The sequence below is a fragment of the Amphiprion ocellaris genome, chromosome 20 (genome assembly GCF_022539595.1).
Source record: "Amphiprion ocellaris isolate individual 3 ecotype Okinawa chromosome 20, ASM2253959v1, whole genome shotgun sequence".
Taxonomy (NCBI): domain Eukaryota; kingdom Metazoa; phylum Chordata; class Actinopteri; family Pomacentridae; genus Amphiprion; species Amphiprion ocellaris.
In genome coordinates this window covers 25,986,737-26,002,236 of record NC_072785.1, presented here as the reverse complement: position 1 = coordinate 26,002,236, position 15,500 = coordinate 25,986,737, and the positions used below count along the sequence as shown (strand labels likewise).

Below are 15,500 nucleotides of genomic sequence, written 5' to 3'. Positions count from 1 at the left end.
TGTGTTGCAGACTTTTTTTTCATTGTTTAACTTTCCCTGACTCTTTACAAAATAACACAGAAAATGCCTCAAAACATGCAGCATAAATAATTATAATCACATAATCAGAACAATATTGTTGGAAAACCTGATTAACTGAGGCTGCGTCAACAGCAGTATGAAAGTTAAAGGGTCAGTGCACCTAAAATTTGAATCAAACTTGCTTATGTTGTCTTGTAAATGTCAAATAAAAGGGGATTTATTTTGTTGCATACCAGTAGTTTTTGGTAAAGCACTCTGGATTTAAATTGAACTGACCCTTTACCAGTTCGAATCATTAGGAAATGAGAAGTTCTTCAGGTAAAAGTGTTAAATCCAGTCTTATTGTGCAAAGGGATGCCCTCTGCTCCTCTAAACTCCTCTGCAATGTCATCGAACGTCCGACCTTTCGTCTCCGGGAGTCGAATCCAGGTGAAGACGAAGGCGAGCAGAGCCACCGTCATGAAGAGGAGGTAGACGTAGGCGCCACAGATTTTCTAGGTTTGAGAAAGACAAACAGAAGTACCATTTAGTTGAATCATTTTGAAGACTGAAGAAAGTAAGAAAAAGGTTGATTTAGGTTCAGGTCGGTTGCAAGCAGATGTTTCCCTGTTTACCTGTTAATTTAATCACTTATTAAATTATTTCAACCCGATTTTAAGGTATCCAGCAGTATATTTTACAAGATTTATATCTATTTGTATAGATTCATATATACAGACTGAACAGATTTATGGCCTGTGCTTAACAGCCACGTCTCAGAGGTGTAAGTGAACCAGAAAAGGCTCAAGTTTTCCCCAGTGTGCAGGCCAGCGGTATAAACGCACCAGTAATGGAGGAAAGAGCAGCGCCAGAACAAACTTCCCTCCCCAGTTGAGCATGCTGGTGAACGCCATGGCGATGGGTCTGCCGGGCTGGTCGAACAGCTCGGCGGCGATGAACCAGGAGATGGGGCCGGGGCCGAGTTCGTAGGCGGAAATCAGGCAGAAAACCAGCAGCACCTGAAGGCTGCGGAGCTCCGGGACCAGATGCTGCACAGTGAACACAGTAGTTCCTGTTAGGTAGCACTGAATGATTTGGGGTCATTTTTAATACTTATCACCCACATGCTGTAGATATTTCACTATTTATACATGTACACAGCCTGCAGTTCAGCTGAAAAGTCCCTGAAGTTTTGTCATATTACTATTGGTCGCAGAACATTTTCAGATTTTTTTAAATGAGTTATGTAGAATAAATTTAAGCAGCTTAGATTTGGTTCAATTTTCTAATGCTAAGGCACACTATGGATGAGTAGTTCAAGAACCGTTGGAATGTCCTGTACTTCTATGACAACAGCACAAACATGACGTGAAATAGAGAGACTTCAAGAATGTTTCATGTGCAGTATGACAGTTAAAATTGCTTAAATCACAAAAAACAAAATAAAGCAAAATCTGAATTTCTCTTTTGTTATATAATTGACAAATACAGAAAAAAATGGGCTCAACATATGCTATAGTTTCCATGTGTTATCAATATTGAAAAAAATGGGGCACAGATATTTAACTATTTAAATAGTTTCCATACTTGTATAAGCACAGCCTGCAGTTGAGCCAGTTTATTTTTTAGATATAGAATCTTGTGCACAAAGTAAACACACATATACACTGTTAAAAATGTACCTTTTCAAAAACATTTCTTACTCTACTTTTTTTAACATTTACTGTCAGTTATGCCGTCAGTTCACAGATTCTCCTTGTTTTGTTAAATTACAGATAATGAATTGTACAATCATTAAAAACAAGTATTCATTTACATGTCAGACAAGTTAAAACTGTGAAACATAATGTCCACATCAAAACTCATGATATTTGTCATTATTTTACAGATGTTTACTGTTATTTTCACAGTTTTTATTGCTTTTGAATGTTAACTCTTCTTTTTTTTTGGCAGTGTTGCTGCAAGATGTTCACCATTTTTACAATTCTTTTTTGATTTTTTACAGTGCAGACACACACACACAGTCCTGCTAAATATCAGGCGCACAAGTGTAGCTTGACAGATTCTTGATCTCATATGTGACCAAAATTGCCAGAAAACTTGCAAAGTTTCTTTGTGGTGTATTTTATTTTTTATAATTTCGATCATTTCCTATGTTCCAGGTTTGTCAGACATTGGATGTGTCATCGTATCCAAGACTGGCACAAAACTTTTTCCTGCACAGCTGGAAATAACCACACAGAGATGATCTTACCAGGACAGCGTCGACTATGGTCATGAGTAAGTTGCACACAGCGATGGAGATGAAACCAGTCAGCAGCAGCTTTCTCCTCCCTGCCTTCTCCATCAGGAAGAACTGGAGAGGAAAAACAACACGGTGCCGATTCTGCTCATGTTTCATTCCAGTTTTCTGAATTAAAACGCAACTCTATCCGGCGGCTTGTGGTTCAAGCTGTTCAACCATTCACAAGGAAACTGTGACAAGACTTTAATCCTGCAGCCAGGACTCTGATGCAGCTTGTGGCAAAATCAAGAAATGATGCCACAACATATTTTAATGTTGAGTGTCTTGTATAATATTATTGCACTTTAATAAAACCACATTTGAGTGCAGCTGCAGTGTGGAATCACCACTTACTGCTACCAGAGTGAAGGTCACATTGACGACTCCGACACCCAGAGTCAGATATTTGGCCTGGTCAAACTTGGCCTGGAACATTCGGGTGGAATAGTTGATTATCTGGAAGAAAGAAGCAGGACTTTGGTTTAGTTTAGTGGGTTACTGGGACGTCTCACTGTAGTTTTATAGCAATGGAGGCTTTGTACTGACACACTGACTCAGAATGGGAGCTCTGAGAAACGCTGAGGTTGAATAATTTATTGAAGAAATACCAAAGAGCTGCAGCTTAATATTTATCAAAGTGGGGGAAGCCATGCACTTTTCTTATCACTACAAAAGCCCATAAGAGTATTACTGAAATGCTTTTGGTCTTCCGTGAAACATTTTTCAGACATATTGCGACTGACCGCGTTGAATCCAGACAGCTGGCTTCCCAGGTTGACGATGAGGACGATGATGATCGGCTGCCTGTAGCTGCGTTTCTTGAAGAATTCGTAGATGGTCAGACCGCTCTGAGTGTGGGCGGCTTCCTCCTTCATCTCCTCCAGCTCAGCAAGCACCGAGTCTGCTCGGCCTCTCAGCCTCTGCAGGGCTGAAACACCCAGGAACACCTTCTTTTAGAGAGCTGCTGAGGTGTAAGGTGTCCTTAAAACTGGCATACTAGTAGAGCTGGGCGATATGGCCTAAAAAAAAAAACTCTGATTTTTTCACAAAAAAATCCTGATTTTTTTTACCCCCTACCTAATCTCTGCACGCAGGAGTCCAGTCTACTTTATGTAAATGAGCTGCAGCCCTCTCCAGGTAAACACACCTGATCGCTGCATGTGGCATGCTGGTCTGGTTGCGGTGCGTTTCCAGCTGTGATCCAGTGTGTTTACCTGGAGAGGGCTGCAGCTCGTTTGCATAAAGTAGACTGACTTCTACTTTATGCAAATTGGATGCGGCGTGCAGAGATTCCACGCATCGTGAAACTGTCCTCAAACTTCTAAACTAGGCGTGGGTGACATAAAACGAGGACAGATTCAGCTGCTGCACAGATTATTTCTCGCCTCAAATGCTTTCAGAAATACTTTTCGCTGACGTGTTTTTTGAAATAAAAGGGAAAGTTTGTGGCCGAGCCGCTGTGTTTATCCGGCTTGTCTGCCGCTGTTCCAGTTTAACTGGTGATCAGGTTAACTGGCGATAGTTTCCGTCTCCAGATGTTTCGTCTGCAGATTCGTCACGATCAGACCTGGATTTACGTGAAATAAAGATACCAGATAAAGAAGACCTCTGACTTTAACCTCTGACAATATTTTTTTTTTAAAGGAAGTAAAGGGATTCGATCTGGTCAAAACAAACAATGGTTTATTCGCTCTACACAGTGAGCCATAAGCACCTATTGGAGGTATTGAAGTGACTACAGTCACATTTGAACGTTACAGCTACAGATATTCCTGTTGGACACTGAAGATATTGTGCTGCCATATTTGTATATTTAGCCTACATGTACTCTAAGGTGGATTAGGAACATGTCATTAAATCAGATACCGTCAAACACCACAATTCACTCTAGTCTTCCTCTGCGACATCTTTAAAAGTATCTTCTGCCATTTCTAAACCAGCCAGGGTGTTTGGGAAGACACAAATCACACAAATATATTGTTTGTTTTGACCAGGTCGGATCCCTTTACTTCCTTTTTAAAAAAGAAATATTGTCAGCGGTCAACGTGCTCTGAAATGACGGTTAGGACGTGGATGACTGAACGAGTTTTTATTGTTTTCTGAGTGACTAGTTTAAACAACGTGGTCTCAGTTTGTTCCGATGTATTTTAGCAAATAAAGCTGATGTTTTGCTGCGTGTTGTTCTGATGGGAGGCTGCTGAGGGTCTGAGTGTTTCTGAGAACAAACCCGAGTTAAACCTGAAGTTCTGCTCTGGATCTGTTCCACTGAACACACAAACTAACACACAACACAGCAGTGGACGTGCTTTCATGTTGTGGGTTTTCTTGGTGAGACAATAAATAGTTTTCTGACTCGTTGTTAACCAGGAAGCCTGTGTTAAGTTGTGATTATCCCCAGTTGACATGGACGTGTTTCCTGAACAATCACCAGGTGTTTAAACACCTGACAGGATGACAGTGATCCATATGGATGAAGCAGAATGCTTGTAGAGCTGATCGGTAGCACAATGAGTAAAACGGTGGTCTCGTAATTTTACCGCTGGATTACGTGGTTTCGAATCCTCTCACCGTACTTGAAAAATACCTGTTTTTTATTTCGGTCCGCACATTTCTTTTTACTGTCTGTAGATGATATTTACATGGATATAGACTTTATTAAGTAGTGATGCCGACGTTTTTCGGTGAGGTCTTCTTTATCTGGTATCTTTATTTCACGTAAATCCAGATCTGACCTTGATGAATCTGCGGACGAAACATCTGGAGACGGAAACAATCACTAGTTAACCTGATCACCAGTTAAACTGGAACACCGGACTGTCCAGCTGGAAGCTCGGTCATGTGACCACGTAGCGGCCTGCTGTTGCTCAGCACTGTCATGTGACCATGTTGTGGTCCGCTAGTGACCGCCGTCCGTGTGATTTTCACATGTGGTGCGTTGCCGTGCGGAAAAATAGCATCTAGTGGACACACGCCTTCAGATCTGCACCGCTCGCCGCCATGTTGTTTGTGTATCAAGCGCGGGGGGGAGGGGGGCGCACACTCTGAACTACGGGAGCCCAGCAGGCAGGCGTTGGTGGCGGATGTTGATGAGAAAATCGATTTTCATTAAAACAAATGGACATTAAATACAAAGTCGAATTAATATATAAAATCGATTTATCGTCCAGCCCTACATACTCGAGTGCAATAAAAGCATTTTCATGTTTTGATCCCTGGAAATCAGTTTTATATCTTAAAACTTGTAACAAAACCTTTTCAATTCTTAGAATAGCTACACCAGAAAATGAAAAAAATGTTTCATGCTTTTAGAAGTTTATTTTAAAAATGTGCTGTTACTTTTTTTCATAAGACTTGTCACATTATAACAATATACATCAAACATTTCACTTTATAATAAGATGACCTATTTCCATAATGTTAAGAATGAATAAACTGCGGAAAAACTGCTCATTTATACAGTTAAATCAAGTTGTTCTTCATGCTTGGGTTAAACATGCTGAGACTCTTCTGTTTGGAAATTTTGTACAAGATCAAATGTTCTTAATTCATCTGTTATCTGTATTGTTACTATATAGCTTCATGCTCTGAATTGAAACATTTCATGTTCTAACAAGATAAATATATTATTATTACTATATGTTTCTCGTTGTATCGTGAAAAGTTTGCATGTCGTACTAATATTAAAATTGTTAATTTTGTGTTACAGCAAGAAACTTTGAAATCTGGTGTGACAGCGATATACTTCCAAGATGGCGGCGCGCACAGACGCAGCGGCTCGGAGCTTCCGACTACTTAGCAGCTTTTTTGTTTTGTTATATGTTTTTAACTTACTTGCGCAAGCCCACAGCGTGCGTTTATATTATGGACGGGTCGAGCTGCTCGAAATTAGAAACATATGCCAGAGCTTTACTCCAGAGGACCTCAACTCCATTCCACCGGAGCTACAGCGTCCCGGACCGAGCGGAAGGACGGCGCAGGTAAAGAGTACAAAAGCGGGGCAAGAGAGCCGGCGTACAAGCTAGGCTACGTGCTAACCGCGACAGACCAGCCTTACCGAGCCTCTTCCTTTCCAACGCCCGGTCTCTTGTCAACAAACTGGACGAGATACGACTGAGGATAACCTCCCGTGGCATGGAAAGCTGTGTGACGGTAATTACAGAGACCTGGCTGGACAACACTGTTCCCGACGCAGCCATTGAGCTAGCAGGCCGCTCCGTTTATCGAGCCGACAGGACCGCTGACTTCGGCAAACTCAGAGGTGAGGTGGTGTGTATCTATATTAATAACACCCGGTGCACATCCGCGGACATTATTAAGACGCACTGCTGTCCTGATATTGAGTATCTGGCTTTGAAATGTAGACCTTTTTATCTCCCGAGAGAGCTTACTGCCATTTTAATCACGGCTGTTTACATCCCGCCGCGGGCTAATGCTAGGCTAGCACTGGAGCAGCTACATGATGCCATCAGTAGCCAGCTGAATGCACATCCAGAGGGAGCTGTGATCGTGGCAGGAGACTTTAATCAGGTTGAATTGAAGACTGTGCTGCCTAAATTACATGCTAATGTGTATTTCCCAACCAGAGAAGACAACATTCTTGATCAGGTTTATACCAACATCCCTGGAGCATACAGGGCTGCTCCATCTCCACACCTGGGACTATCTGATCATCTCTCTCTGTATATGACTCCATCTTACAGACTCCTGATCTGTAGAATGAAACCAGCTGTTAAAACTATCCAAGTCTGGAATGATGAATCAACTATCAAAGCTACAGGACTGTTTTGAAAGTACAGACTTGGAGGAATACACCACCTCTGTTCTAGCCTACATAGCCTTTTGCACTGAAAATGCCAGGCCGGGTCCTGAAGGCATGTGCAGACCAGCTAGCAGGCGTGTTTACAGACATTTTCAACCAGTCCCTACAGCAGGCTGTAGTCCCCACATGCCTTAAATCCACCACTATAGTGCCCACGCCCAAGAAACAGGCAGTGAAATGCCTGAATGACTACCGCCCAGTTGCCTTGACACCAATAATAATGAAGTGCTTTGAGAGGCTGGTCCTGCATTACATCAAGGACATCATTCCTGCTGATCTGGACATCCACCAGTTTGCTTATAGGGCAAACAGATCAACGGAAGATGCCATCTCAACTGCACTGCACACGGCCCTGACCCGCCTAGAGGGCCCCAACACCTACGTTAGAATGCTTTTTGTTGATTTTACATCAGCATTCAACACCATCTCCCCCCATAAACTGATAACCAAGCTTGGCCATCTGGGACTAGACACCACACTCTGCTCCTGGATCCACAGCTTTCTTACCAGCAGACCACAGAGTGTCAGAGTAGGAGAGGTGACATCATCCACACTCACACTGAGTACAGGAGCACCTCAGGGCTGCGTCCTCAGCCCAGCCCTGTTCACCCTTTTCACGCATGACTGTACCCCCATCCACCCCTCCAACACGATAGTAAAGTTTGCTGATGACACCACCATAGTGGGATTAATATCTGACAACAATGAGACCCACTACAGGGAGGAGGTCCAGCACCTGGTCAGCTGGTGCTCTGACAGTGACCTGGTGATGAATACCACCAAAACAAAAGAGATCATTGTGGACTTCAGGAGAGCCAGGAAAACAACCCCCCCACCTCTCTGCATAAATGGAGAGGAGGTGGAGAGGGTCAGCAACATCAAGTTCCTGGGTCTCCACATCACCAGTGATCTCACATGGACCTCCAACACCTCCCACTTGGTTAAGAAGGCTCAGCAGAGACTTTTCTTTCTGCAGAGGCTGAGAAAGGCCAAGCTCCCCTCACAGCTTCTCATAAACTTCTACAGGAGTACGACTGAGAGCATTCTGTGCAACTGCAGCACGGCCTGGTTTTCCAGCTGCACTGCTGGAAACAGAAGGGACTTGGCCTGTGTTGTAAAAACTGCACAGTGGATTGTGGGAGCACAGCTTCCCAGCCTGGACTCTGTCTATGCTAGCCGGCTGAGGAAAAAGGCCAGCAGCATCACCAGAGATCCCATCCATCCTGGACACAGACTGTTTGTCCCCCTTCCATCAGGGAAAAGATTCCAGTCATTAAAAACAAAAACCAGCAGACTGCAGAACAGCTTCTTCCCCAGAGCTGTCGCTGCCATCACACCCCCCACCCATTGCCCCACCATCACACCCCCCACCCATTGCCCCACCATCACACCCCCCACCCATTGCCCCACCACCCAGTCATTCCCACCACCCAGTCATTCCCCCCTCCCAGTTCATCTGTGCAATAAGAACTTACTTCAACACTGGACCACTTTATCAGCACTGACCACTTTACTTTGTTTGTATATAGTACTTTGATTGTTATTCTTATTATTTGAGAGTATTTTTAAACTATTTTTATTATTTGCACTGCTGCTAATTGTCGTGTTCTTCAGACAAATTTTGTTGTATTTCTGAACAATGACAAAGTCTCTTTAAGTAGTATTTATATTGTAAATATATTGTGAGAATGAAAAATATTTCAGTAGTAATGTGATAGATTTTTTTGTGATATCGTGAAAATCTCTCATATTAAGAAAAATAATTGTTAGAACAATACATTCCTCATGTTAAATAGTGAAACTTATCTGTTTTTCTTTTTCTGGCCTGACACTAATATGCTTCCCTAAATTAGATACTTCAAAAGATGAGTTGAAAAAATTTAATTTTGAGTTTTTAATTATAGAACTGATCAATTTGTATACGTAACCATATTATTTATTGAAGTTATCTCATTGTAATGTAAAACATTTTATTTTATCAAAAGATAAATAATAAATTGGGAAAACAGAAAAGATTCTTGCTACAATACGATAGGTCTGTTGTCATAATAATATGCAGGTATCTTATTATAATGTGAAAAACATCTTGTAACCAATTTTCACGTTGTACAGTGACACTGACCTGATTTTCTTTTGCACTGATTATACACTACCGTTCAAAAGTTTGTGGTCACTTAGAAATGTCCTTATTTTTGAAAGAAAAGCAGTTTTTTTTTCAATGGAGATAATATTAAATTAATCAGAAATCCAGTCCAGACATTGTTAATGTGGTAAATGACTATTTTAACTGGAAACTTCTGATTTTAAATGGAATATCTCCATAGGGTTACAGAGGAACATTTCCAGCAACCATCACTCCTGTGTTCTAATGCTACATTGTGTTAGCTAATGCTGTTGAAAGACTCATTGATGATTAGAAAACGCTTGTGCAGTTATGTTAGCACATGAATGAAAGTGTGAGTTTTCATGGAAAACAAATAGAAATTGTCTGGGTGACCTCAAACTTCTGAACGGTAGTGTACATACAATGGAGAATATTTGTATATAACCTGTGCATCTCTAGGAGTGCATTTAACTGTTGCATGCTATAGATCCAAATTCACAAATAAATTAAAGTGAGCAGTAATGTAAAATGTTCAGTTTCGATGAACACTATATTCAGTTGGACCCACCAGATTCGGCTCTGCTCTCCTCTCCCCGGTTGATGAGCAGATATCGTGGACTCTCAGGACAGAAAGGCAGAACCAGGTACTGGGTCACAGCCGGGATCAGAGATAGAGACAACATCATGGCCCAGTCATGTTCAGTTCCCAGCACCGTCTCCAGACCAGCCACCTGCAGCAGACAAACGCACAAATACAAGAACAGGGTTGTAGAATTTATACGGTTTTTCTGGGTCATTTTAGCCCATTAAACAGAAATTAGGTCATTGGAGCTTTATGAAGCTCTACTAAATGAGCAGTGAAATGGAAAGCCAAATTGAATATGAATTAAAGTTCAGCATGGTTTAGTGCATATATTTTTTTTTTTAAAAGACCTCAAATTCTTGTATACGAGCTTGTTTCTTGGGAGCAACACCCACAATTATGTCCTGATTTTGTTATTGTGAAGCGTTTTGTCACAGGAGGTGATCATTTACAGTGTAATACCAAAGCAAACTCCCCAACATAGAAGAGGCTAATTCAACAAAATACAGTCACTAATGGTTTTGCAGTTGCATAAGGAAGAGTAGAATTTTTTTATTTTTTTTTACAGAATCTGGTGCAAAGAATTTTAAAATATCACACTTAGAATATAGATTTGGTTCATTTTCCCAATAGAATAGCGTGTCACAGTTGAGTAGTTCAAGGACCATTGGAGCTTTTTGGTTTTGATATTTTTAGGTTCTGTTAAATGGTGTCATTTTTGACATTTTTTGTTTCTTTATTTAAAGGTAAAACATCTTTAAAACCTGCCAGTGGGTTCATGTTGCAGAGGGTTAAGAAAAGTTTAGACAAATACTAGGGCTGGGTGATGAATCGATTTTATCGATTAATTCGACTTTGTACTTAATGTCGATTTGTTTTAATGAAAATGTATTTTCTCATCAATATCCGCCACCAGCGCCTTCCCGCTGGGCTCCCGTAGTTCAGAGTGCGCCCCCCCCCCGCGCGCGCTTGATATACAAACAACATGGCGGCGAGCGGCGCAGGTCTAAAGGCGCGTGTCCACAAGATTCTATTTTCCCGCACAGCAACGCACCACATCTGAAAATCACACGGACGGCGGTCACTAGCGGACCACAACATGGTCACATGACAGCGCTGAGCAACAGCAGGCCGCTACGTGGTCACGTGACCGAGCTTTCAGCTGGACAGTCCGGCAGACAAGCCGGATAAACACAGCGGCTCGGCCGCAAATTTTCCCTTTTATTTCAAAAAACACGTCAGCGAAAAGTATTTCTGAAAGCATTTGAGGCGAGAAATAATCTGTGCAGCAGCTGAATCTGTCCTCGTTTTATGTCACTGACTCCTAGTTTAGAAGTTTGAGGACAGTTTCACGATGTGTGGAATCTCTGCACGCAGCATCCAATTTGCATAAAGTAGAAGTCAGTCTACTTTATGCAAATGAGCTGCAGCCCTCTCCAGGTAAACACACTGGATCACAGCTGGAAACGCACCGCAACCAGACCAGCATGCCACATGCAGCGCATTTCCAGCTGCGATCAGGTGTGTTTACCTGGAGAGGGCTGCAGCTCAATTGCATAGAGTAGACTGGACTCCTGCGTGCCGAGATTAGGTAGGGGGCAAAAAAAAAAAAATCGGATAAATCATGAATTGGGATTTTTTGTGAAAAAATCGGAGAGATTTTTTTTTAGGCCATATCGCCCAGCCCTAACAAATACATATGGAACTATATGGACAGTTGTCTTTATCGAACCCATAGCAGACTTGAAGAGAATATAATCAACCAACAGTGTCCTCACCATTCCCACCAGGATGCCCGAAGCGAAGGACACCTGGTTGAGTGTAGCGAAGGCTCCTCTCAGGTTGGTGGGCGACATTTCCTGGATGTAGAGGGGGTTCATACTCATCACCAGACCGCAGAACAAACCGAACACCAAACGTCCCAGGATCAGAACCTCGAACGACTCGCTGGCTTTGGATGCAAACATCATACAAGCTCCAGCCACAGACAGTCCGTTAACTATCAGGATGGAGTTACGCCTGGAGAGGAAGCGAAGAGACAAAAGCATTAAAATCAACGATGGAACTATAAGAATAAGTTCTGCTCTCTTCTCTTTTTACCTGCCATAAGAATCAACCAGGAATTTGACTCCCAGCGAACCCAGCAAAGCTCCAAAGTCCTTAATGCTGACTGAGAGCGACCACAGGAGAGTCAGGCTGTGATCTGGCATCGACTGATTGTGTCTGGCTCTCCAGGTGTGGTTGAAAAACTCTTCGATGATCTAAAGAAAAAAGATAAAGAGACACAATCTGCACCAGTAAATTCTTTATACGGGGAGTCTGATGGCAGATTTTATAGAAACCAATGACACAAGTATGTTGAGTAAAATTCTCTCAACAGTCACTTCTATTTTGTTCAGTTGAAACAGAAAAACTTCCCCCACTGTTGGTAAAGTAATAAAGGCTTTTTTGAGTTCAAGGGTTATCAAGAGAAATGCAGTGAGTTTGCTGAGGCTGCAGTTGTGAACAAACATTTACATACACTTGTTTCCAATGAATGATGGAATCATTAAAACACGCTTGCCAATTTATTCTGGGAAAGAGACAATATCCGCTGGGTCAAAAATATACATACAACAACTTTAATTATCAGTTCTGATGATGTAGAAAGCTGTATTAATTAGATGTTCTTACTAGCATGGCCTCTGAACTCATTGTGAGTGCTTACGATTGACTACAGCTGCTGACTCCTCTAAGCAAATTTAAATATGGCCCATTTGATACATTCATTAGACTCATGACTCACTCAATCTTCTTTCTTTTAATTTGGGTTTAGTTTTTTATTAGTAGCTCCTCTAATATTGATGTTTGGTCTGTTGTCGTACGTGGTGAGAATCTGTCACTGTTGTTGGCATGTTTGAATAAAGTAAAGAAGCTTCAATGTCACGTATCTCATGTCTGACAATGGCTGTAGAGTACAAGTTTGTACAATACGAAAAACTAGAAGCACTGAATCATGAAAATAGGATAATTTCAGGATACTCGTGATGAGTTACTGTGTCAGCAACTGTGGAAATGCTGCTGTTTGTATCAACCCTTCTGTCATATTTCCTCCCTCAGCTCCAGTCTGCGCTGCTCACTTTGGCCGGAGCGTTGACGTTGCCGGTGTGGTATCCGATCTGCAGCGAGCCGAGCACCGCTGCCAGGATGGAGGTCAGGAGTGTCGCTGTCAGATGGCTCTGAAACAGTGTACAGGTTTGTCATATTTAGCTCTTTATCTCACAAGGAACTCATACAATAACTAGAATTAGATAACTACCATTTAAAGTAACACTGGGACACTTCCAGCTAGTAGTTTTTTCAAAATTGGTCAGAAGACTCTTTGCTTTAGCAGCACATCTTTTTAAGAGGTCAGTTTTTTGTGTTTAAATTAACAAAAATTATATTTACCAATCCATAGTGGGCAATGGCTAATTTAAAAATGTATTTTACCGTCAATATACGAGTTTGACCTCAGCTTAGTGACTCACCTTACTGGCCCTTCATGGTTCTCTCCACATAAACAATACGAGGACTTTTTAAAGGCCAAGGGCTAAAGGAACTACTTTTTTTTTACATACTGACAAAATATGAATTTTTAGGGTGCTATTCGTAATGCTAACTTGTCCCCTCCCTTCCCTCTCTGGCATCTTTCTCTCAGAAGAGCTAAGTGATACAAGGACAAAGGAGAAGCTATCAGTTTCAGGTGACGATGGTTACCTAAAACAGCTGTATCACCTCTTAAATCAAACCAAGGTTTATTAATACATCAAGCTTCTTTACTTAAACGTAAAGTACACCTATGTTTTCTCATACCAAGCTCCCCTCAAAGCCTTGACATCTTCGTGGTGTGCATTTAATAGCAGAGGGTAAATGATTTCTGGGCCATGAAAGGAGAGGAAGTGAGGAAGCACAAGTTACCATTATGAAAAGCGTTATGAAGCACTACAACTGAGCATTTCTTCTCTTTAGACCATGTTCATTTGTAGAAAATGCAAACAAACCTCCTTGGATGCCATTAGTCAAAGTGAGGCGGGGTATCACTCCCTCTGGATGCAGGTGCATTTATTGTCTCCTGATTTTATTCCTGTGAAAACCCCAATCATGGCACAGTTATTAAATAATAGGCATAAACTGTACATAAAAGATGGGTCTGAAACTTGAAGTCGATGTGAAAGTGGCCTGCATTCTTTCTAACAGCCAGCAGGGGGCGGCTCGTCTGGTTGAAAAAGAAATCTGATTGTGTAGAAGTCTATGAGAAAATGAGTCCTATTCTTACTCAATTTGTTAATTCAGTAAACATTTTCCTCATGAGATTATGGACTCAGTTGCTACTTTCAGGACTTCTTCTATCCAGCATGATGTTCATTTTGTAAATTATGGCCTCATTTTTAGCTAAATGCAACTAGCTAAAAACAAAGATTGCAAATTATTGGTTCCTGGTCCCATTTATTATTTCATAATCTGTTTCGGCCCTGAAATAAACATATTAGTTGACCCCTGTTGTGAAAGCTATTGTACCAACGTGCATGTTCAAGTTCTCAGTCAGATCCGCCCTTTGCTTGTCATGTGCAATTTAAAGAAAAAAGAACAACAAAAAAAAGACAGCGACAACTAAAAAAAACAAAATAGTAGTCCATAAAACAAGGCATCGAAGTCGCTACATCCATCTTTTATATACAGTCTAACAGTAAAAGATTTTGACACTTGTACATGATGACAAAAATACTTTACATGTGACCTAAAAGCCAGAAGATGTAGACATTTGTTTGTTGCATATGGCTGAATTCACGCACTTTCAGTTACATGCATCAGTCATTTGATGTTTGTTTTTTTAGTGTTTTAGCTATTTTACTCACACACAGATTTGTTTTTCCCATTATTATTTTTTTTTACGTATTATTTTCTCCTAGCTGCATCACTGTAAGACTTTCTTTAATCTACACACATCTCATCATTCATGATATATTTTTATAACATACATATAGGTAAAAAGATATTCTGTGCACATGAAAAGCTAATGGAAATGTGTCATACACTTGCTACTTACAGATTCGTTCTGCTTCTCTTTATGCCAACTTACCTTTAGCGTGGAGTGAAGCAGGCTGCTAGAAGCATCAATAGAAAAAGTAGAAACCTGGTGCAACCTGTGTGCGTGTTGCGTCTATATCTACATATCTAAATTAGCATCTCATTCCCGAGTGTCGGACATTGATCCCGTCTTCATCCCTGAGACATGACTGCGTTTATCTGAACACACCACCACTTGAAACTACATTCACTCACACATATTGGACCGGTGCTGAAGTCACACCCAGCTGGTGAATTTGAGGCAGAGCTGACAGAATGGCAGCCGAGGGCCTCTTCTGGTTCTCATGGACCAGCTGATCCACATCCTGACTCCAGACTGACTCAAGATCTGTAGACCTGCTGGAACCAAACCTCAAGTTAACTCTAGAAACAGCACAACTGCTCCCCAGTCAGGGCTTCAGAGGAACTTGTTTCCATTTGGCATTTTGGCAGTAACACAGCCATGTGTTTTAGCTGTTGGTCTGTAGGGACGTTAACCTCCCTGCACACTAACCCACAGAGACTCCTGTCACCGTGGGGACAAAAATTAGGGTCATCTACTTTAATTTTCCTCCATTATTTTCAGTGTTTCCCAAAGAGCAGTTATGCTCTAATTGATATG

General features: G+C 41.5%; 1 protein-coding gene across 1 annotated transcript; it reads right to left on the bottom strand.

Annotated features, from left to right (window-relative positions):
• LOC111582101 (solute carrier family 2, facilitated glucose transporter member 1) lies at window positions 1-15,095 on the bottom strand. The gene is made up of 11 exons (XM_023290591.3): window positions 14,892-15,095; window positions 13,813-13,895; window positions 12,910-13,008; window positions 11,891-12,051; window positions 11,569-11,809; window positions 9,776-9,938; window positions 3,028-3,212; window positions 2,639-2,740; window positions 2,255-2,356; window positions 846-1,049; window positions 1-515 (listed from the first exon to the last, which is right to left on the bottom strand). The coding sequence occupies exons 2-11, from the start codon at window positions 13,825-13,827 to the stop codon at window positions 336-338; spliced, it is 1,452 nt and encodes a 483-aa protein (XP_023146359.3). The 5' UTR covers window positions 13,828-13,895; window positions 14,892-15,095; the 3' UTR covers window positions 1-335.
• Between the last annotated feature and the right edge of the window lie 405 nt (window positions 15,096-15,500).